The 23,852-nt window shown below is 49.1% G+C and overlaps 2 protein-coding genes across 3 annotated transcripts in view; one reads left to right on the forward strand and one right to left on the reverse strand.

The window, feature by feature from the left end:
- Window positions 1-23,852, forward strand: part of Sfxn1 (sideroflexin 1) — a 1,040,418-nt gene that overhangs the window by 221,918 nt on the left and 794,648 nt on the right. The gene's annotated exons all lie outside the window — the stretch shown is intronic.
- Ror2 (receptor tyrosine kinase like orphan receptor 2) overlaps window positions 1-23,852 on the reverse strand; it is a 170,896-nt gene that overhangs the window by 14,337 nt on the left and 132,707 nt on the right. For both annotated transcript variants that reach the window (XR_007592014.1, XM_050143866.1), the window contains exons 2-5: window positions 17,708-17,785; window positions 3,856-4,143; window positions 3,014-3,044; window positions 416-543 (exon numbers count right to left, since the gene is read on the reverse strand). Coding sequence is in view for 1 of the 2 variants with exons in the window: in XM_050143866.1 (XP_049999823.1) it covers window positions 416-543; window positions 3,014-3,044; window positions 3,856-4,143; window positions 17,708-17,785 (525 nt within the window). In the remaining variant the exon portion in view is untranslated. The remainder of the gene's footprint in view (window positions 1-415; window positions 544-3,013; window positions 3,045-3,855; window positions 4,144-17,707; window positions 17,786-23,852) is intronic.

Raw genomic sequence — 23,852 nt, forward strand, 5'->3', positions numbered from 1 at the left:
TTTTGAGATGTGGAAATCTACTAGCTAAAGTGTAAATACAGGAAAAAATAAAGATGCCAAGAGCAGGGAAGGAAAGGCACTGCGCCCCCTGCAGAGGCAGAGGGGTTCGTTCTCAATGTGTCTGAGTCTTCCTGTCACCAACCCGTGTGAACCCACATACCAGCGACACAAAGAAACATTTCTTTATGAAGTGTTTAGTTCTGAGGGAAACGAGACTAACATGCTAATGTAAACACATGAGCTGGGGGTATTTTAGGGCAAAACCCGTTAGCAAATGCAACCGGTTCTACGAAAGACCTTCTATTTCCTACTGCAAAAGACGTCATAAAACATGAGAGTGGCGACCAACTGTGCGCACGCACAGGTGCCTGCATAGGTGTTGGCCGTGTCCTGAGGGAAACTGTGTGCTCCGTACCTGTGATTCGGTTTTCAATCTCCCCCTGCATCTGGAGAGAGTCCACATAAATAGTCCGGTTCCCGATGAAACGCGCACAGGCGATCCCCCGGTAGGGCTGGCAGAAGCCATCTTCCTGATAGTCATCCCTGGGAAGAAACACACCTCTCTAAGTGACTGCAGAGGATGAACAGTCCACAAAGCGTTTTTAACTCAGAATTCTACAAGCCATTTGTTGCTTTATTTTGATTTATTTGTCTGTTTCTTTCTATGACAGGGCCTTTCTGTCTAGTCTAGGCTAATTCTGAACTCACTCTTGTGGTCCAGGCTGGCTATGAACTCTCAGGGACTGTCCTGCCTCAGCATCCCAAGGGCTGGGATTACATAGTAGGTCAGCAATTTTTTACTTGGTCCAAATATTTCATCAGCATGAAAAACAGCAAACAGTGGCCCGGTGCCCATTGCGTGGCTAACACGGATGGTGCTGGCGCACACGAGGGGCTGAGGAGGGCAAATCTTTGTCCTCCACCTTTTTCAGAACTGGGTGTCTGCTGCTCGCTACTGTATACTCCAGGCTAGCTGACCTATCTATCAGCTTCAGAGATTCTCCTAGCCCCTCCTTCCACCTCATAAAAACAATGGATTGCAGATGCACACACACTACCACAGCCGGGTTTTGCATGGGCTCTGGGGATTTGAACTCAGGTTCTCATGGTTGCATAGTTAGCATTGTTATCCACAGAGCCATCTCCCTAGACCATGAGTTATGCTTCCCATGAGAGTAAGGCGCTGCGTGTTAAAAATTGAGACCAGTGTCCCTCCTCCATGCTCCACGTGAGGCTGAGTTGAGCTTCTGAGGACTGCTGGTCTAGGATCCTTTGCTGAGCATGCCCCTTCCAGTAAATCAGCCTGACATCCGAAGTCATCTGTAGCCACCGGCTTGTCAGTGGCGACTTAAATTGTTTTTAAGCATGTTACTTTTTTTCCCCTGTAATTAGGATAAAGTCTGAACTAGACTTAAGAACATTCTCCTGAAAAAGCAGCAGGAGAACTGGGGTACAAGTCAAGGGTGCTCGGCTTAGACACACTGGTGCACCTGCCTGTGAGCCAGGCGCAGGGAGATGGACACTCATTATGTGACTGAGGTCCCAGGTCTGCAGAGCACCAGGTAAGATGGACTTGGGAATGGGGATTCTGGGGCCACACACATGCAGCTGGCAAAGAGAGGGGGGGCAGTCTTGGGTATGCTTAGTATCCAAATAAGTCAGGAAATAGTAGGGCTTAGGACCTGGCTCTGAAGGTGACTTTCAAAGTACCGAGAACTAGCCTAGTTTACTTTTGAACCATTCAAAAGCATAAGGCACTATCTCGAAGCAGTGTGTGACTCACACACCCACGCCCTTCAAGGTTGGCAGAGGACAACAGAATGAGGATGGGGCTCTAAAGCCAGCAGATTTGTGAGGGCTTGGTTGTGGCTGGTAGTGCCTGCATGCTTGCTCTAAAACTCCCCCCAACACTTCGTGTTTGACATATTTCATCATAAAACATTGGGGATACTTTAGAGCAGGGCAGGAGGGAGCGGTTCTGAGAGGAGAAATCACTCCTCACCCATTGCTCTGTGAATTCACTACTAGTGCAACCTAAACAGAGATTAATCAGAGTAGATCAAGGAAACTGGGATATTCCGTAAAAACACACAACACGAAAAGCCCAGGAATTCTTCATAAACAAGGAAAATGTTTATTGCCACCCAGGGGTTGGCTAAATGGCTCAGTGAGTAGAGAGACCTGCCCAAGTCTGACTGAGTTCTAATCCCTAGGACCCCTAGGATGGAAGAAGAGAACTAACTCCTCCAAGTCACACTGTGACGTCAACATGTTCCTCACCTGGTGGGTCCCAAGGCCACGTGGAAATGGGAACCAGCGAACAAGTTCTGCTCAGAGATCTGAAGGGCCTTATAGGGACGGATGATTGCCACTCAGGCAATGGAAAGAGTAACTCTCCAGGCAGAGAAAAACCTAGAGAGCCACAGTGTAGAGACATTCCCAAGTGGCTGGCTGCGGAGGAGTGGTGTTTTACAGGGAAATGAAAGGCCAGAATCCATCAAGAGCTCCCTAAAGACCCATGAGCCTCAGCTCCTCCTTAAAGCGGTGAGAACCAGCCGCAGAGGGGGTCTTAAGGCTTCGGGTACACCTATAAACTGCAGGCGTGGGGGGTGGCGAGGAGGGATACAGTCCAGGGACACAGATCAGCGGCAGAGCCTGTGCAAGACTCTGGATTCGATCTTTAACCCCAGAAAAAAAAATACAGGAACTGCAGATTGTGGTGCTGGATTGCAAAATGAGAATGATTTCCACGTCCACAAACACCCCCGTGGGAATCTGGTGAGCAGGTTCAGATATCCCATTCCGTTGCCCTGTGCAATTACGGTAGCTGAAAGCAATTCACATCTGCTTTTACGATACTGTAAGTTTCCCAACACCAGTTTATCTGAGTTCCGAGCCAGCTTCCAGAAAACTCAGGAGTATAGGCACGGCCATTGTAGGGTTCCCACCCTGGATTCTCACGTTAAGAGAAACGCTCAGGATGTCAGTCGAGTGCCCAGAGATGGATACTTACTGGAAATTGTGGTTTGGGCTGTGTGTCGGACCTAAAACGTCAAACAAAAAGACAAGTTATTCACATGGCCAGTGATAAACACGGGCAGCCCAGCAGCTCCTCTGTGGCCAGCTGTTCTCAGGCTTCGGACTCCCCTTCCACTTATGAGAACATGCTAGTGACATCAGACACCCTAGAAACAGAACTTTCTGTATATGAGCACAAGTGGGCAGTTTTCCTGTCCCTGCTCGTTCCTCATCTAAACTTTATCCACAAAATCTGTTCTACTCCTTAGAGCTGGCTCTAATGTGAGCCCAGATGACAGGCCCAAGACATTCACTGTTGGATCAAAGAGGGATCATTTACTGCTGCCATTTTATCCTATTGCTCCATGTGTATATGTGTATACGTGCCCTATATTCCTGCCCAGGGGAGCCAGCTTTGTCCATGTAGGATGGGTGTGCACTTGGGAAAGAACCACAGAAAAAGCAGCAGGCGAGCCCTGGCCAGTGCAGTGGAGCCATTGCGGTCTTAGGCTCTGGCCTCTGCAGTCTGTGGCATCGTCACCAAAATCCTGCGTCCTGGTGTCCGGCCGCGTGGCCTTGCTAAACTCATCCCTGCTCACCTTGTGTGTCTGGGGTGCTTTCCTGTGGCCTGTGTTTACAGACTGCTCCATTTGTGATTATTCTCCTTACCGACCGTAGACAGGCTCAGAAGCTCCTGAGCTCCACAGGAGAGGCCCCTGGGGTGTTTCTCTGGATTTCTGCTGACCTGTGCATGCTCAGCTACAAAATCCAAACACATCCCATGCTCCGCACTGACAACACTACCTGCTAGCATCCACCTCTGCTGTCCCCACTCACCAAGCCGCACATACAGAACTCCGGTGGCCGAGATGGTCTTCAGCCCGTTGGTAGCCACGCACTGGTAGTAGCCTGTGTCTGTCGTGTCCAGGTCTTGGATCCGCAGCCTCGAGCCATATTCTGTCTTCCGGATGATGACTCTGCGTGGCTCTTGCACAACTGGGGCATCGTTCTTCAGCCACCGCACATTGGGGGGTGGGTTTCCTGCCACCTTGCAGTGCAAGATGGCCGTCTGGCCCTGGACAATGGTGATATTGTTGACTGGCTCCAGAAAATTCAGGAAGTAACCTGCAGGGGATGGGGTCACAGAGTGTAAACACGGTAAGGTCAGGAAGAAGGGCCTGGGCTCCTGCAGAAGATCACTGAGGGGGACGGTGTCCGTTCTCATTTGCATACGGCTCTTCCTAAAACACTGCTGGGAACACTGAGTCAGTGAACTCAAGAGATGGCTTCTGGGGACACATGGTCTGGTTTGAGGGCCACTGGTCACACTTTGCCATCCTATTTGCGCATGGCAATCTTAGACGTGGTCTGGCCTGTGTTTTGCTTGTGACTGTTTCTCTGACAGGTCTCACTCTATAGCCCAAGCTGGCCTGGAACTCATTATGTAGCTCAGGCTGGCCTCTAACTCACAGAAATCCTCCTGCCTCAGCCTCCCAGGTGCTGGCTGGAATACAGGTTTGGCATGTGTGGTTCTGTTTTAGAAGACTTGATTGAATGCATATAGCTGAGACATTTATGTTCATGTCCTGGCCACAGCCCTGGGACGCATGCCTGGACAAAGCCTCTCTGATATACACCTTCGCTCCGGAGGGCACACTGTAGCCCTTCCATACTGTCTAAGGTCTTTTGGGTTTTATTTTATTTTCATTATTATTATTTTTTTTGAGACAGGGTCTCATGTAGCCCAGGCTGGGCATGAACCTTCTGTCTCAAACTCCAGAGCACTGGGATTACAGCTGTTTGCTGTTTGATTATACCTGGCTGGGGACCCTTTTAAGTGTGAAAATCACTGACAAAACCCACAGCACTAACTAGGCCCATGGTTGGCTTCTCGGAAGGTATTCCCTGGCTGCTGTCTCTGTAAAAGGAGCTCTATCATGACCCTCCACCTTCCTAGTGCCCACTACAACATCACAGCACATCTGTTAAGTCACAATGAGGCACGCACATGTTGACCTCAAGAGTGACAGCTGCTACTTTGGTGGCATTTTCTCTTAGATTAAGTTCTGAACCACTTTATTACGTTCCTTGCAGACATCTGATCTCTGATGGAGAAAGGCCTGCGGTGTGGCTGCGGGTCGGGCTAAGTTCTGGAAGGCACCGAAGCAGTGCAGTCCCGGTTCCTACTTTGGACCTCATCTACAGAGATCTAACTTTCTTCACACAGACCTTCCTGTTTTACTTTTCAGGTCGATCACCAGCTACTCTGTAATTTTCCTTAGTGAGGTGTGTATTTTTATTCTGATCGTGTTTTGGCCATATGGTGAAAGGTTTGTAAGAAAACAGCAATCTTCTTCGACATACACTGATTTCCTAGAACCACTCTTAACAGACGTCTAAAACATCACGGTATAAAACAGCGCACATTTGTTACTGCACACACAGGAGGGACACAAAGGCAAAAGTCAGGGTCTTGGCGGGGCTGCTTCTGTCCTGAGGGTCTGAGTGTGAATCTGTTTGTGTTTGCTCCTCACCGGGGACCACCCTTACTCCTTGGCTCAAGACTCCTTCTTTAACTTTGTCATCATCGCACGCCTACTGTGGTCTCTTGTCCTTCTGCCTCCCTTTTGTAAGGGCTCTGGGTTACCCTGGGGTCACCTGTAAACCCAGGGTGATCTCCCCATCTACAAACCTTACTGACGCCTACAAAGGCCTTTGCTGTGCAAGCAGACACAGTGGCAGGACACAGACATTAGGGCATCATGAACTCCGAGGGTGCCATTACCATCCACGGAATTCACTTTTCCCTCGAGACTTTACTGTGCTGTCCTCTTGGTCACAGGAGCTTCGGAGCTTCACTAACAATACAGCCTTTTGTTGTGAATTCCCACCCCTCTCCTGCCTTTTCGTCACTTGCTTGGTCCATTATTTGGGTAGATTAAAAGTCAATAAAAGTTGAAATACTACAGCACACAGAAATCAAGGCTAGACATATCTCCACAAACAACATAAAAAATTGACGGCTACCTTTTGCCATACTTGACCTAGAACGTTTAAGGTTTCTGGGATACAATGGAAAGTCTCTGGACCCTTACATTTCCCTCGAGGGAATGACCATCCATCATCCCGTTTGTATTATTTTATAGATTCAGGAACTTTCTCTCGACAAGCCACCTCCTCCAGTTGCCTGCTTTCACTCAAACTGGTTTATGTTGGTACCGTTCCTTAATTACTATGTAATAGTCCACTATATAAACAAATCACAGCTTTGTTACTCATTTCCCCGCAGAGGGGCAGTGAGCCGTTTCCACGTTTGGGTTTCGAAGGGTCTACTGACCGTCTGCGCACACAGCTGGTCCTGTGTGTGTGTTCAAAAGTCCCTCAAAGGTACCTGAAGGAGGTGGAGGTCCAAGCCCTGGGAGCTATGGCGTCCCCGAGTCTCTGCAGTCGGGTACCCTATGCACCCCCGAGTTAAGGTGCCCCCCACCATGACTTTGACAGCACAGGTCTTGGGGGACTTTGCAGTGCTTGTCACTCTGCTGCATGTGACGAAGCGCCACACTGCTGGGTGCAGGAAGCGGCTTTAGAAGTCCTCGCAAGCACCAGGTCTTCCAGAATGTTTCTTGGACACTGAGTGTCTTTTTAGGAATGGTCTATTCGTCGTCTTCTGTTCTTATTTCCCGTTTTCTACAGTTAATTCCTTCCCTATTAACAACAAGGTGTCAAAGCTGAAATCACCCTTCAAGTCTCTCTCTAGCCCCACAGTAAATCACTTTAATCTTCCTATATTTGGTCAGACTCAAGTGGCTTGTAATTCACTTTAAGGCTTTTTATTTTAACCTATGAATTACTAAAGGTGTGCCTTTTCACATCTGCTAATTTATTTGCATGCATGTGCGCATGTGAACATTGGCCACCACATGCATGTGGACGTCAGAGGAAGCAGAGTCAGTTCTTTCCTCTTCCTCCATGTGGGTTCCAGGGACCAAATTAATAACTTCCGACTAGGCCACTTCACCAGCTCTAAAGGTTTTGTGAGCTTGTTGTTGTTGTTGTTGTTTTGTTTGTTTTTAAGAAAAACAAATTTTAGGGACCAGCAAGATGGCTCAGGGGATAAAGGTGCTTGCCACCAATCCTGATGGTCTGAGTTTAACACCAAGGACACACACACCATGTACACATGCACACACCATGTACACATGCACACACCATGCACACATGCACACACCATGTACACATGCACACACCATATACACATGCACACACCATGTACACATGCACACACCATGCACACATGCACACACCATGCACACACGCACACACCATGCACACACGCACACACCATGTACACACGCACACACCATGCACACATGTACACACCATGCACACATGCACACACCATGTACACATGCACACACCATGCACACATGTACACACCATGTACACATGCACACACCATGCACACACCATGCACACACCATGCACACATGCACACACCATGCACACATGCACACACCAAATAAGAGAGAGAGGGGATGGGGAAGAGAAAGAAAATGAGTTGCAAAATTTTGAATGCTGGAGAATCCTGAGCGCTGGCTGCTCTTCTAGAGGACCCAGCTTCGATCCCCAGCACCAGCATGGCAGCTCACAACCATCTGTGATTCCGGTTCCAAGGCATTCGATGCCCTCTTCTAGCTTCCACGAGCACCAGGCATACATGTACCAGACAGAGAGACATGAAGGCAAAACACCCACACACATTAAAGGGGGGGGGGGATGACAAAAACACCAAAAACAACACATGTTTTTCTTTGAAAAACAACATCTTTTACATAATGATGATTCTTTGAGGCGAACAAGGTTCACTCTACAAGATTCAACCTGGATTGGTTCTTGTAGACAGCACGCATGTGTTAGGCGGCAATGTGTTTTCTCGGCCTGTCACAGAAGTCTGTAGGTGCCAGTTCAGTCAAGCTTTGCCTGCTTGCTGTTGACAATTTTTCTGGGTTTCAGTTGTTTCAATAAGGTATTTGCTCACTGATTCTCTGTCAGATAGCTGTCCACAATTCTCTTGACTTCCACTTAACTACTAGAAACCTTGTGACTTCGAGTTTACTGTACCATTTGGTCCTTAGGTCACCGCGGGATGCATCGTCTAGATGAGCACTTTATGATTCATCAAAGGCAACTCAAGGTTCTTCTGGCTAAAGCTCTTAATGCTTAATAGCCTACCATTTTTATGATAATGCATTGTTTATGAACCTTATAAATTATATATAATTTTACACTTGAGCTTACTAATGTTTTAATATACGAATTTTAAATGTATTTTGATGCTTTCACTTTGCCTCTTAATTCTCGGTTACTTTATTTTAAAATGAATCTTTAAAAAACTCTCCATTTTTCCTCTTAACTACTTTGACAGCTATATAGTTTATTAATTAGTTTAACTGATTTTAAACTGCATCAGGCCTCATCTGACAATGCTTCCCAAACACAAGAACCTTTAAATGCTGAAATACAAAGCTCCTACTTCTTGGGAGTGCCTCAGGACAGGAGCTCTTAGCTTCACTTGAGAGCCTTGCACACAATGCCTCAGGGCTGTGGACCCTGTGGGCTGGTTCATTTAATGGCTTCGTAGTAATACTCAAAACTCTTGACGAAGCTGGAGCAGTGTAACTGTCTCCATAGTTGGAAGGAGATTTCTCAGGTCTGACATGGAAATTCCTTTATTTTATTTTAAGTTTTATTAAAAGTTCACTTGATTTTTAGCCTGACCCATCACATCTCTTTGAAAGTAAACTTACAAGATCCAGATCCAAATGAATCAGAAACATTACTGCACTTACTCTCATCAGGACCTTCTAATCCTGTATGTTCTTCCCCATTCACCATAACATCTACCTTCTGGAGCTCCTCCACCCCACAGCTTTGGCTCTGGCACACATAGCTGCTCTTTGGCCAGGGCACCTATGTCTCATTAGCATCTATTTTCTGAAGTCCATAGACAGGTCAAGTCTGCAGCACGGCCACAGGCTACCCCGTTCTTCACCATGTGCCCAACCATGTGGCAGCATTAGAATCTAATTTCCTGTCACGGGTCACTTAAACTAGAGGGCCCAGGAAAACCAGGTTGTTCTCCAAGGCTGCAAATGTGGAGAGCTGCTTAGAGCTGGCAGACCTGGACTCTTGCTTTTAATCCTCTCTCTTTCTGGCGCCTGGGCACAGCTCCATCTTGCTTGTACATTTGCCAAAGCATTTACACCGTTTCCTAATATTTTACCAAGCACGTGTGTTGCTGACCTGAGTGTGCTGCCAAGTTAGCTTGGCCCACCACTCTCCCCAGCATCAATTCTCCTGAGGCCAGAAGTGAAAGCGAGAGAGCAGGCTCCCTGCAGACTGAGTACAATATCCCTTCCCCTCGGGCTTGAATTTGCAGCCGGCTAGCTAACCTCTCAGCTTCATTTCTCTGACAGCTAAAATACGAGGCTTGCACTAATCGTTTTCTAAGCCCTCCATCAGCTCGCAGAAGTTCCTGTGAGCATCCCCAAACCTCTCTAGAGGACTGATCAGGCTAGAAGGAGCCAGGCAGCACTGACGCAGAATTTCCCTGACATGGACCCGTCTAGCATAGTGCACGGTTAGGAAATAGAACCCCCACCCCACCCCTCTTCTATTCATGCAGAAGAGTTTCCATTCTGTGCCGAGGCATCCTTAACTGCTCGTGCAAAGGGCCTCCTCTCTGCAGTGGCCTGGCCAGCCCTGTGCAGGGACGGAGACCAAGCATTAAAAGACCCCAGAGGCTACAGGAGAATTCCATCACTAGGCAGCTGCTCCCTTCGGCCCAATCGCACACAGATCAATAATGGTTTTTATAACCCAACTAACTGCCCAGATAGTCACCAATGTTGTCAGATGACTTAGGAGCCCGGGGATTGGCTTCCTGACCAGGACAATCTGGTGTAAGAAGGAAATAAAGAAAGCCCCCTGTGCCTGGGGTCACAAGGTCACAGGGCTTCAATTGGTGGCAAACAAAACAGACAATTTCCTGGAGGGGCAAGTGAAAAGGAGACCCAGAAGGTCACAGGAGGGATGGAAAGCTGCCAACCCTGGAGGAAAATATTTACAGGTCAATAAACCAGCCAGAGGCCAGAGCAGGGACCTGGGTTCAGGCTTCTCTGATTGAGTCATCCAGCCCAGACCCACTAATGGGGGAAACAGGAGGGAAGCAGAGGCATTGGGGAAAGCAAGAAAACAAAGGGTAGGTGGGGGAGGGGGGGGCTTGAGAGCTCAGCCTGGGAAGTGCTGGAGGAAAGCATGAGGCAAATCCCAAACCCCAAAATACCAGCTGTGGTGACGTGTGCTTGTGACCCCAGCACTGGGGAGGTGGAAGCTGTGATTCCTGGGGCTCACTGCCCAGCCAGCCAGCCAAGCCAGTGAGATCCAGGAGAAAGTGAGAGACTGTCCAAAAATCAAGGTAAACAAATGGAGTCCAGGGAGGAACACTGGGTTTTCCTCTGGACTCTACATGCGCGCACATACATGTAAATGTATAACCTCCTGGGCTTTGCACGCACATACATACATGGGCATATATAACCTCCCACAAGTGCACCTGCACACACACGAATGTGAAAACGCAAACACACATGGTGCGGGGAGGGGGAACCTCCTGGGAGATAAAAACAAATGATCATACTGTTTGAACTCTAAGGAGTGATCGATGTCCCTTAATGGTGTTTGCTGTTGTTATTCATTCATTCATTCATTGTGGGGACTGGGGGATGAGTCTCTATCAGGCTGATGGTGAATCATTTATGTAGCTAAAAATAACCTTGAATTTCTGCTCCTCTTGCTTCTTCCTTCCGAGTGCTGGGATTACAGGCATGGGCCTCCCTGTCCAATCTATGCAATTCTGGAGGTCAAACCTAGGACTCAGTGCATGTTGCGAACCACTCTTCATCTGAGCCCACTCCCCAAACCTTATGTTAAGCTCTGACCCCAGGTAAGCATGGGTGCGGTCATATCTAGTTTGGGGTCACTGGGGATGCCCTCAATTTAAGACGCAGACTCTGAAGCAATGACCGGGGTCCTGCTAAGCCATGGTGGAGCTGGACACAAACACAGAGCGAAGGAGTCAGAAGGTGGAACGCGGCTTCCCCAAGAGGAGCAGTACCAAGGGATGCTTGAAGGTCGCCTGCAACTCCGAAAGCTCAGAGAGACGAGGGACAGAGAGACGAGGCCCCCTGAGCCTCAGAAGGGACCACTCCTGCTGACAGCTGGGAGCCACCAGAACTGTGAGAGCATGCAGCTGTGCTGCGATGGGCTGTGTTCCAGTGTGTGCAGCACGGTTACTGGGGGGCATGAAGAGTATGGGTACTGCGGAACACAGTTACTGGGGAGACGGTTACTGGGGAGCACGGTTACTGGGGAGCACGGTTACTGGGGAGCACGGTTACTGGGGAGCACAGTTACTGGGGAGCACGGTTACTGGGGAGCACGGTTACTGGGGAGCACGGTTACTGGGGAGCATGGTTACTGCGGAGCACAGTTACTGGGGAGCACAGTTATTGGGGAGCACGGTTATCGGGGAGCACAGTTACTGGGGAGCACGGTTACTGGGGAGCGCAGTTATTGGGGAGCACGGTTACTGGGGAGCGCAGTTATTGGGGAGCACGGTTACTGGGGAGCGCAGTTATTGGGGGCACGGTTACTGGGGAGCACAGTTATTGGGGAGCACAGTTACTGTGGAGTAGGTTGCAAGACTCTGATCTTTGTTTGGCCTTCCTCGTCTTCAATCCCTCAGGGTAGGGCCTGAAGATCTGAAGATGAGAAAGAAGGAATGTGGAGGGAAGACGGGCCTACAAACACAGTTGACACCCACCTCCTCACAACACAGGGACAGACAGACATAAGCAGCCTATCACAGCATGGTGTGAACCCCAATGGACGGATGAGGAAGCACTATAGTCTGTGTCTCCTGAGGTAACATCGGGGAAAGCCAGGGGCTGTGGTGACTCCACCCAACTGAAGTTCCATTATTCTGGGGACAGTTCTGTCCACCAGGCAGGAACTTTCCTCAGTGTTTCTCAGTAAGAGTCGCCTGCTGGTGGTCAGTGTGGCTGCCCAAGACACACTCAAAGAGTTGGACAGACACCTCTTAACATTTGGCCTGGCCTTCTGGAGAGTGTCATATTTGAGGGGACAGCTAGCCTGTGACAGTGTCAGAGACTGACAATCAGGGTGCAAATTCTGTAGCGTAAACTGGATCTTGGTACTGGGGAGATGCTCGGTTGGAAAGTACCTGCTGGAAAAGCACGAGGACCCAAGTCCTACCCACCCCCCAGCACCCACATACAAAGTCGGACACAGCAGCAAACAACTGTAATCCCCCAGCACCCACTTACAAAGCGGACACAGCAGCACACAGCTGTAATCCCCCAGCACCCACTTACAAAGTGGACACAGCAGCACACAGCTGTAATCCCCCAGCACCCACTTACAAAGCGGACACAGCAGCACACATCTGTAACCCCCCAGCACCCACAAACAAAGTCGGACACTGCAGCATACAGCTGTAGCCCCCCAGCACCCACATACAAAGCCTGGCAGAGCAGCGCACAGCTGTAACTCCCGCTCTGGAGAAGTGACAAAAGCCAACCTCTGGGGCTATCTGGCCAGCCAGCCTGGCCCCATTGGCTGCCTCCAGGATCTGAGGGACACTGCTTCTCAAACATCAAGATGAATGGCCATGGAGGAGTAGAGGCTGCCCGCCAGCCTCCATGAACAACTGCACACAGAAGTTTGCAAACACAGGTGGACACCATATACGGTACACTCACACACAGAAAGAACCTGGGGCCTGGACAGTCTCAGCAACCACTAGGCCAGTTCTGTAGGCGCAGTTCCCATGTCCTACCACAGAGCTGAATGTGGAGTCTGTGTTCGCAGTGGTTACACACAGACTGGAACGTGGAGTCTGCGGTCTCGGTGGCCACACACAGGCTGCCTCTGCTTGTAGTCAGAATCCCATTTTCTTTGTCACCTGATTAGAATTGGGGACCTAGGCTTCATGCAAAAACCCAACAATATATACACCACGGACCTGCACAAATCCCACAAGGCCCAGAAGCAATCAGAAACAGACTCAATACATTTGCACGTGGATCCACACGACCTACAAGAACCAGGAAAGAAAGGCTCAGCGAACAGAGAGCAGCGAGCATCATCTCCATGGCTAACCCATATATTCACGGCTAAAGGGTGATGGCGAACAGCTGTTCTCATGCTGGAACTCCTCCTCTGCCTGAGCCTCTGTGGCTGCGGAGGACAGACGGAGGACAGACGGAGGACAGGTGGCACCGCCCGTCCTGCCCGCCCTCCAGGCTTCTTTCTGGTGTTTCGGGACACACTGTGTTAATAAACGTGCTGTCTGGCAGGTTCAAGCTCCTGCCTGGCTACTGGATGTGGACCAGATGGAAACCAGTATCAGCAGAAATGCTAAGTACTACATTCCTTAAAAAGGTCACAGCTCATCCCCCAAGCTTCCAGTGAGACTTCTCGTGGGCTGAATAAAACTTTTTCCCCCGCTTGCCCAGTTATAAAACACTTAGTGCTAAAGAATGAAGAATTCCACATGGAAATCCCAGGTCTTCTTTGGGTCTCTACAAGTCATTCTGTGAGGCGTGGTGGCCCCTCTCTCTACATCGCTGCAGCACCCACACTTGGTGACACCTATTTTCTGTTACCCATCACTGTTGTGTTCTTTCCATGTCCCCACATGCAACGGCTACAGCTTGGGTCATGGAGCGCATGGACCTTCTGTGGTGGTTTGAATGTATCTGGTCCCCACACGCTCCTAAGGACTGGTTCTATTGGGAGGTGTGGCCTTGCTGGGGGGAAATGTGCTCTTGTTGAAGGCTGGAAGACACCATGCCTTTAATTCAGACGTTGAGGCTAATGGGCACACCTTTAATCTGGGCCACACCTTCGGTTGAAAGTGTGCCACTGTGGGGGTGGGCTTTAAAGCTCTTTTTCTCAAGCTCCACGCCGCCGTGCGGCAGTCGGTTGACAGTTGCCTGCAAGACGTAGGACACGTGGTATTTCTTCAGCGCCGTGCCTGCCTGCGTGTCGTCATGCTCCGCGCCATGATGGGCTGAACCTCTGAACTGTAAATGTTTCCTATGTAAGAGTTTACTGTGGTCATGGCGTCTCTTTACAACAATAAAAACCTAACTAAGACCCCTTCTTTATGGAAATGAGAGGCATCAAAGGATTCAAGAAAGCAGAATGGATGGATGAGTGCAATGTGCCAAGGTGGCGTCCGGGGTCTGGTTAAGCTACAGTAACCAAGATGCTATCTTATTCAGAAACTAGACAGGGCTGAGGGTGCATTTTGGTGGCAAAGCACACATTAAACATGCATGGGGCTCTAACTCAAGTTCTCCTGAGCACATGTGGACATTAGTTAGGGTGTTCCTATGTGTGCTCATACGAGCACACACACACACACACACACACACACTGGGAGGCAGGCCTTCCCAGTGATGTCAGGTGATTCTCAAGAGCCTTTGTGGAAAAAAGCTGTTGCGGAGTCTGGGACCAGCTCTTGCGATAAATAACTTTGTTACTTCAGTCTGGAGCAGGGTTGGACTCAGCACAGAAAACAAGAATCTGGCTGAGGAGACACTGTTTCTGATTCACAAAAGAGTGCATGGCTCAGGTGGTGGTGGGGCACGCCTTTAATCCCAGCACTCCGGAGGCAGAGGCAGGCGGTTCTCTGTGAGACCAGCCTGGTCTACAGAGCTAGTTCCAGGACAGGCTCCAAAGCCACAGAGAAACCCCGTCTCCAAAAAAAAAAAAAAAAAAAAAAAAGTGCATGGCTACAACAGGAGAGAAAGGAGGGTGAGGAGCTGCACTGTCCTGAGAGGAAAGTCTAAGGAGGAGGGGCTAAGACTCATCACATGATTGTTTTGTCATTTTTTTTTTTTTTGCTTTGGGGCTGGTGACCAAACACAAGACTTTGCACGTGCCACGCACACACTCTATCACTGAATCACACCCTTTCTGCACGTGCCACGCACACACTCTATCACTGAATCACACCCTCTCTGCAAGTTTTGTTTAAGGCTGTTTGGAAACATGCTTGCCTCAAACTCCTGGCTCAAGCAAGCCTCCCACCTCATCCTCCAAACTGAGACCACAGCCACATGCTGTTTCACCCACAAAAGTCCTCTTATGGTTGCTTTTAAAATTTATATGTGTGGGTGTTCTGCTGCACGTAATCTGTGCACCCCTTGCATGCAGTGCACACAGAGGCCAGAAGAGGGCGTTAGAACCCCCTGGAACCGGAGTCCTCTCTAAGAGCAGTCAGTGGCTCTCAGCCACTAAGCCATCTCTCCAGCCACAACAACTCTTCTTTTAATAGAAATTTTATATCAGGCCTCATTCATTGAAATGCTTAATCTTTTAATTTCCCCTACAGAATCTTCTTTTCTTTTATTAGTGCTGGTAATCAAACTCAGGCCTAACTGTCTAGACACATGCTTTACCACAAACCTACATACCCAGCCTTAACCTTCCCTTCTCGGCACTCGGAACTATGAGCAAATGAATGTCTGGCATCGTGCCTGCCCTGGCTGTGGGATTCTGGCATGGTAGCCACAGTGACAAAGACACAACGAATACATGGTGAGAATACATCAATTAAAAAAGCCGTCATTCCCCCAAAGCCCTCTTCTGACTTACCCTTCCAAGGGATAACTAACTTGAAGACTGTTTGGAGAAGGCATATGGAAACCTACTATTCTATAACATATATAAACATACTTTTTTCCATAAAGAAGAGCTTAATTGGAATCCTAGAGATTCCCCCAAACAATACAAGCAGCTACTATTGCTCTTTGTTGCCCACCAGAACTTGACAGCAAGACCATCTTGCTTAAGACTCCACACACACCGGGCACACAGAGAACATGAGAAATTAAATGGGCACTGTCCAGGAAGCTTCTTCCCTCCTGGCCAGCTCTCTCAGTACCAAAAGGTGCTGTGCAGGCTGGTGAGGGGAAAGGGAGGCAGTCTTCAACCGGCTTACCCGGCTGTGAACTCCATGAACTGCAGTAACATCTGCACGGCAAGATATACCCACGGGCACAATAGCGGCACAAAGGTTATAGGTGCAGCCAGTCGCTTTGCGCTTGGATTTAAGACCTGCTGCACAGGAGGAAACACATGCCTCCTACTGCAAGTCTGGCCAAGAACCCATGGCTGGGGGGCTCACGGGCCTCAGCAGGGAACCTACTACAATTTGCTGATTGGACATCATATCAAACTGCCCTCTAAGTTCCTACCTCTGTACCCTGATTAGTGCAGCTCAGACCCCAGCAGAAGAAAGTCTTTGTGCAGTGGGTGGTGGTCAACAAAGGACTCACAGCTGGTCACAGTGCAGAGAACAGGTGACGTGGGACACAAATGAAACATCCACATCGCACCTGGATGGCTATTCTTGGTCGTCAACTCGACTATTTCTAAAATGAACCACAATCCAAGTAGATGGGTAGGCCTGGAGGATTGCTCTTGAACTGAACCATTGAAGCAGGAAGACCCACTCTAAATCTGGATCTTTTGAGGTGGGAAGACCCATTTTTAATCTGGGCCATACTTTCTCGTGGCAGCCTATATAAAGGACATGGAAGAAGGAAACTCTTACTTATTATTAGAATTGCCAGACCATAAACAAATCAGTGTTGTTTCTCTGGGGAACCCCGACTAACACAACACTCCTCTATAAGGCTCAGGGACCATGGCAGAAGAGGGAGGTGGAAAGACTCTAAGAGCCAGGAGTCAGGGCGGCCAGACTAAAGCTGCGCCTTCTGGATACAGCAGGGCTGCTGGCTCATGGGCAGCTGTGGTGGCCTGCACAGGAACGAGCTGGTCAACATCCCAGTACATAGTGGGGAGGGGTCCATGAGCCTCTGCTCCTGAGGAGCTAGCTATGAGACGGCTGGTGGCTGCTGGGAGAGGAGAGCCAGTTTTCTTGAAGGATGTGGCTCCTATTTGGTCAACCATGTTCCACTGGTTAGCCCACATTCTAAGCACATGGACGGCACACATTGGAGCTGACGAATTATTTAAGAAAAGAAAAGCTATTGTTTCTTCAAAAAGTAGACCATGCTGCTCTCCTTGCTCTGCCAATAAGACCACAGTGCCCGCACAAACTTCCAGGGAGGGCGGAAGCCCCCACAAGGGAACACAACATCCTCTTTCAGATGGCAGCACAGAAGAGTGCCACCCTCTGAGATACCACCACGTGGCTGTTTCACTGAGTAAAGTAAATGGGGAGGAGAGACGGTTGTTTGCGCCTACTTAACAAATGGCCAAGATGGGAGGCCAGCCTCTGAGTCCCTGCTCAGAACCTCTGAGCACCCTAAGGCTCCTTCCTCCCCAGTCAGCTATATTTCCTGCAGCTTCACCTGCGGGCCTCTACCAGCCTCATCAGCCCCCAAAGCCTTTCCTGGGGGTAAAAAGACTACAGGTAGGGATCTCACCTGACCAGCAATGGAGCAGCCCCAGCAGGGGACACCACCTTCTGCTTAATCAGGCAGGTCTAGCCCCCAGTGACAAGGGCAAAGCAGACACCCGTGATATTCTATACCCACAGCAAGGACAGCTAGCTGACTTTTTATCTTACCTTTCAGAGTGGGAAGTGGGCTGTCCGGTCCATCAAGTTGTCCCAAGGTGTCAATTGCATCTGAATCCTCCACTTCACCTGGGAGAAGAGCACACACACACATGAGACGCGGCTTCCCACCAGGGCAGACACTGTGAGCGCCAGTCTGCCCAGCAGCAGCAAATGCAGGCAAAGAAATGCCATGGCACTTCCTATTGGCTTTCATATAATCATATTTCTTGCCATTATAGAAGTGGTTTTTATCGGGTGGTGGTGGTGCATGTCTCTAATCCCAGCACTAGGAAGGCAGAGGCAGGTGGATCTCTGTGAGTTCGAGGCCAGCCTGGTCTACAGAGAGAGTTCCAGGACAGCCAGGAATACACAGAGAAACCTTGTTTCAAAAACCAAAAAATAAAGAAAGAAAAAGAAAAAAAAAGTGGTTTTTAATTTAATCCCAACAACAACCACAAAGCAATAGGACTTGGAAGAAGCCTCTGTGCCACCAGGGAGGAGAGAACAGGAAAGAGGGTAAAGAAAGGCAGGGCTGGTTATTAGAATAAAGGATTCTGGATTAGTCTGCATGGAGGGTCCAGGTAATTAGGAGAAAAATTCAGAGCCTTCCCTTCTTTTTGTCATCCTGGGCCTCAAACTCACTAAAAAGCCAAAGACAGCCTGGAACTCTTGCTTTTCCTGCCTCTTCTTCCTAGGTGCTAGGATGACAGGTGTGTGTGTCCCCCCCAACCCCACCCCCAAGCTCTGAGAATTAAAATTTTTTTTAAGCAACTCATCCCTTCAACATCCCCAGACCAAGTGTGACATTCTTAACACTGTAAATGACAGGAACGTGTTTTTCTTTATAAGGGCGGTTGAACACCACCTCCGGCAGCACAACTATCCACCCCAGGAAGCACAGAGCTTGTTGGCAGAGCTGCCCAATGAGCTTGAACACTAAGGACAGTGTGGATTCGGTTTGTTTGGATTGACTCCTCATCTCCAAACACAAACAGGAAGAGGCTCAGTGCTACTCAGCCAGGGGGAGGGGCAGGTGCGCTACCAAACCAGGAAGTCACAAGAAGCTCTCAATAGCCCCCCAATTCCCAACTGCCCCACCAACCCATCATGTTCACTTCCAGCCTTTACCCAGGATCCAGGACTCAAGAGGGTCCCGGTGGCTCAGGGTAAGAAACGGTGAGGCTTGGGATGACGAGCACTTTCTATTCAGACCTGGATTCATCAAAAGCATCAAAGACTACAGCAGATGGGCTGTGACCCAGGGTGCTGTAGGGGGACCTTTGAGGACACTGCTGTTAAGTGGGACAGGCCAGGCACAAAAGGAGGAATCCAGTGTGGTTACACTCATGTGAGCCCCTAGTCATGGAAGCCAGAAAAAAAGTGGCAGATGCCAGGTTCTGGGATTACAGAAATGGGGAGCCAGTATTTCCCCAGAATGGGGAGCATGATTTCAGTTTAGGGAGAAGAAAATCATTCTGGAGAGAGATGGAGATGGCCGCATGACACCAGATATGGTCAACACTACTGCACGGCGGTATGAATGGTAAAAATGGTTCCCATCACTTCATGTGTACTGACCATAACTCAAGAGAGCCTCTCTGCCACGCTTTGAGCGAGCAGTCCCCCATAGGCTCAGCAGTGGAACGCTTGGTCTCCAGCAGGCGGTGCTGTTTGGGAAAGTTATGGAAACTTGGTGGGGGGCAGCCTTGCTGAAGGAAACAGAGTTTATAGCTTGTTCCACTTCCAGTTTGCTTTATATGCTTCCCATTTGTGGTTAAAGTGATTGCGCGGCTTCCTGCTCTAGCCACCTGCTGCCATGCCTTCCTCCCTTCCCCCACCTCCTTGCCATTACGGACTCTCCTGGAACCATGAGCCAAAATCAACTCTTTCTCCCACACAGCAATAAAAAGTAACTATGTTGCAATGTCAAAGCTTATAATTGACTGACTTCTGGTTAGCCAAGAACTGTATAAGCAACTTCACTTCCAAGACCTCGTAGGAGGAAGCTTTGCCTGGTGGAATAAAGGTCCGGCTGTGATTGAGGCAGAGCCGAGGGACCAAGTTCTTCAGTTTGTTGTACCCAGGAGATGCTGGCTCACTTACTCTTGAGTGCACACGTCTCTAAGCTGGTTCTTTTATCTCTCCATTGGGATGATGGCTTTCGCAGCACAGGGCTTCCAAAATCCATGGCAAACTCTGGTGCCCGTGGCCTAGTCTCCTTCCCACCCGCATGGCAGACTGGTGTCTGACCAGCCTCATCCTAATGTCTTCCCATCATCCCTGGTTAAAGTCACCTACACCATTTTTCATAAAATATCTCCAGCCCACTGTTGGGAACCAATGTCTTTATTCTTTAAACCTGCTCCCCAAACCCTACACATCCCTTGGAGACAATCAGGCCTCAATGGACCAACAGCAGGCACTCTGATCTCACAACAGCTAGAGCCCAGAGGCTGCTGAGATAGGGAGGAAGAACCTGTAGTATTACCATTAAAACCAAGATGGGGCAGCTGGAGAGATGTACCCTTAATTGAGCTGAATTTGATCCCCAGAATCCACACTTAATACTTAAAAAAAAATCCCAGAAGCCCATGATCCATGTCTACTGCACCTATGTAATAAGTAATTGATATACTTATATAAAAAAAGAAAGGAAGGAAAGAAGAGAAAGAAAGGAAGGAAGGAAGGAAGAGAAAAGAAGGAAGGAAGGAAGGAAGGAAGGAAGAAAGAAAGAAAGAAAGAAAGAAAGAAAGAAAGAAAGAAAGAAAGAAAGGAAAGAAGCTTGGTAGAGCACTTGCAACCCCAGTGCTGGAGCAATGGAGACAGGCGGGTCCCTGGGGCTCGCTCGCCTGCTACCTTCGCTTATTTACTGAGTTCCAGGATAGTGAGAGAGCCTGTCACAAGCATCAAGGTCGGGGGCACCTGAGGAGCGAGTGATGGTCAAGGTTTGTTCACTGGCTTCTACACGCATGCACTCACACACACGCACGCATTAACGCACACGTAATTCTTAAAAAAGGCAACCGTGGAAAATACATAGGGCTGTCAACAGACACCTCCTGAGAACTGCACTTCAGTTCCAAGGTTCAAAGTGGTGCACTCTGCGAGCTGTCACTCAGCACGGCTTAAAGGTCAAGAGACCGCACCAGATCAAACACGCTGACACTGTGCACACATACAACACAAGAGGCAGCGAAGGTATCAGCTTCTTGGAAACCCACAAATGGTGTGAAACGGTCAAATGGATATCCACCCTGGCACAAAAATAAGAGCTGGCATCCATTCCACTGGTGGGGGGTGGGGCAGCCCGGCTTCCGCTTGGTCAGCTTTGGAAGGGGACACAGAGGTGTGGTCCTGAGTGGGTGCCACCTGCAGAGTAGTGGCATACAGTGTGAGTCACAGTGGATACTCAAGGCTGGCATCCCTGGGACTGTTTTGCCCTTTGCTTGTACGCTGAGGTTTGGCTCTTGTCCCTTCTGACCTCACGTGTTATGCCAATGAGGACATCTAAGCAAACGAAAGCCGTACTCACATAATTAGAAAACTAGGTGCTGGATCTGGCATGCCGAATACGGACACCCCTCCCCCGCAACACACAAAGCTCCGGGACTCAGATGTGAGAGGATCCAGGGGTTCGGTTTCCTCTGTAAATTACGGGTAGCTAGTATTTCGGGGTGTTGAGACCCTAGAATCCTTACACCATCCACTTCAGCAGAAACGGACTCTTCTATTATTTTCTAATGTAATAAAATAAAAGGGGGGCCCTCCATCTTTTGAAAATTAAAAGTCACATAATATTCAGGCCTGGAGAAATGTCCCCACTTCAGGTGTTATGGCCTCCTGGAAATGATAAGTAAACTGGGACAGGGAAGGAGATTAAACTGGAAGATGGGGAGAAGTGTGGTCAGGGCCCAAGAAGGCCTTTCCTGGCCTTGAAAGGGGGCTAAGTGTAATATGAAGGAAACCCAGAAAGAACAGATAAAAACAGCACCCATACCCTACCCCACATCCAGAGTAGTACTGAGCTGGCTGATGTTGTTGCCAGTTCAAATTATCATGATCAAATTCCAGAAGTTTCTTCACCTGCTCACACCACCACCAAGCGACCTTGTTCCCGTCAGCAGTCACCCTGACCCCACCCCCTCCTGATCATTGCTGAGTCCTCTACGCTTTCCCTACACTGGACACTCTGATTATAAACCAGGTGTCTCTTCAAGCCTGTAGAAGCAAAACAGAAAAAAAAAGGGGGGGGGTAGGTATTTAAATGAGGCCCACCATCCCGCATGGTTGGGAAATGGCTCAACTGGTGGGTCAGAAATGTCCATACACAAAAGGCACGGGAGTGGTGGGAGACGCTCCAGATGGCTCCAGGATGGAAAGCGCAAGGTGACTAGGTGATCACTGGTGGACGGTGGGTGAGGCTAGGAACGGATGGGCTCCTGTGGTGGACAAGCCCAACACAGCCACACTCCTGCTGCTAGAGTTGGGAAATTGGTGGACAGGAGGCTGGATTTCCCAACAGCAGGATGGGGGGGTCGCCCAGCTCCTGTCACTCGAAGAACACACGTCAGCTGTACCTCTTCCTCCCCTGTCCCTCCACCCCATGACCACACGACAGTCAGTCTCTGCTCATGGCCTAATGGCTTTCTATCAACTCCACACAACAATGACCCACATAGTCCCTATTGCTGGCCCAGGTTAGCTGGTGCTTGGTCCTTGTGCCCAGAAAGTGTTCCCAGGTGCCATCCTGAGTACAACGGTCTCCATGTTTCCAGTTTTGAGCTCTGCAGTGTCTGAGTCACCTATAGTCAACCAGTACAAAAATATTACAAAACATTCCACGTATAAATATTTCATATGTTTTGAATTGTGTGCAGCTGTGGCCAGTGTGATACCATCTTGAGCTACCACAAAGAAATGGTCTGTGTGTCCACACAGTATGACCCCCCTGCCATCCGTTAGTCACAGAGGAACTAGTTACCATACTGTCTGCCTTTGTGCGCCTACGTCACAATGCCTTCCTCGTTCCCCTCACTGCATCTCACCATGGAGACATGCCACCTCATATCAACACCAAAGCAGTGAGTACGGTACGGTGAGATAAAGCGTGAGAAGAGAGACCCTTCACACAGCTCTACGACGCTACAGGAACCATTAGAGCTGCCCATCTTAATACTAGATGCCGGTATTCATCTCTCACTGTACCTAGTTTATAGAGCGAAGGCTTTTACAAGTATATGTGCGTGGGAGCAAACACGTTCTACAGAAGAGCCTGGTAGTCATTTGTAGTCTCAGGCATCTCTTGGGGTCTTGGAGGATATCCTCCTCGGATAAGGGAGATGTGTGCAAGAGAAACCGGTTGGTCTTTACAGCAAAAGCCATGTGGGTTTATGCTGTGCAAAGACTCTGTCCCCAGACAGCTGGCAAGGCTGTGAAGCATGCCTGTGCCCCTGTTACTTGGGTGGACATACTTGGGGTGATGGATTGGTTCAGTCATTCACTGTTGAAACAAAAATGCTAATTTAAAACAACGTAAGGGGAAAAGGGTTTACTTTTAGTTCAGTTTGGAAGTGCAGTCCACCATGGAAGAGGAAGGGATGGTGGCAGAACCCTGGTCCAGCTAATCTCATGGCGGCAGTTCTGAAGACAGTAAGAGGTAAACATTGGTGTTCATCTTTTTATTCAGGACAGAAACACAGGCCATGGGATGGTGCCACCCACATGCAGGATGCATCTTCACACCTCAGTTAACCGAGTCTGAAAACTCTCACACATTGGAACCAGAGAGATGCTCAGAAGGTAAGAGTACTTGTTCCTCTTACAGAAAACCCAGGTTCAATTCCCAGCACCCCCACGGTGGCTCACAGCTGTCTGTCATGCAGTTCCAGGATACCCAACACTCTTCTAACCTCAGGCATCAGGCACACACTTGGCACATATGCACACATGCAGAGGATCCACCAGGCTCTTCTGGCTTCTGAGGGAACCTGCTCTCATGTTTACATACCCCCCACATGGGAACACACACACATAGACACATAATTTAAGACCTTTTCTTTCTTCTTTCTATCTTTTTTTTTTTAAAGAGTAATATTTCAGCCAGGCACCGTGACTCATGTCAGTAATCCCAGCACTTTGGAGGCTGAGGCAAGGC

Source organism: Alexandromys fortis, unplaced genomic scaffold (genome assembly GCF_014885135.2).
Source record: "Alexandromys fortis isolate MF-2015 unplaced genomic scaffold, M_Fortis_MF-2015_v1.1 scaffold_1, whole genome shotgun sequence".
Taxonomy (NCBI): Eukaryota; Metazoa; Chordata; class Mammalia; order Rodentia; family Cricetidae; genus Alexandromys; species Alexandromys fortis.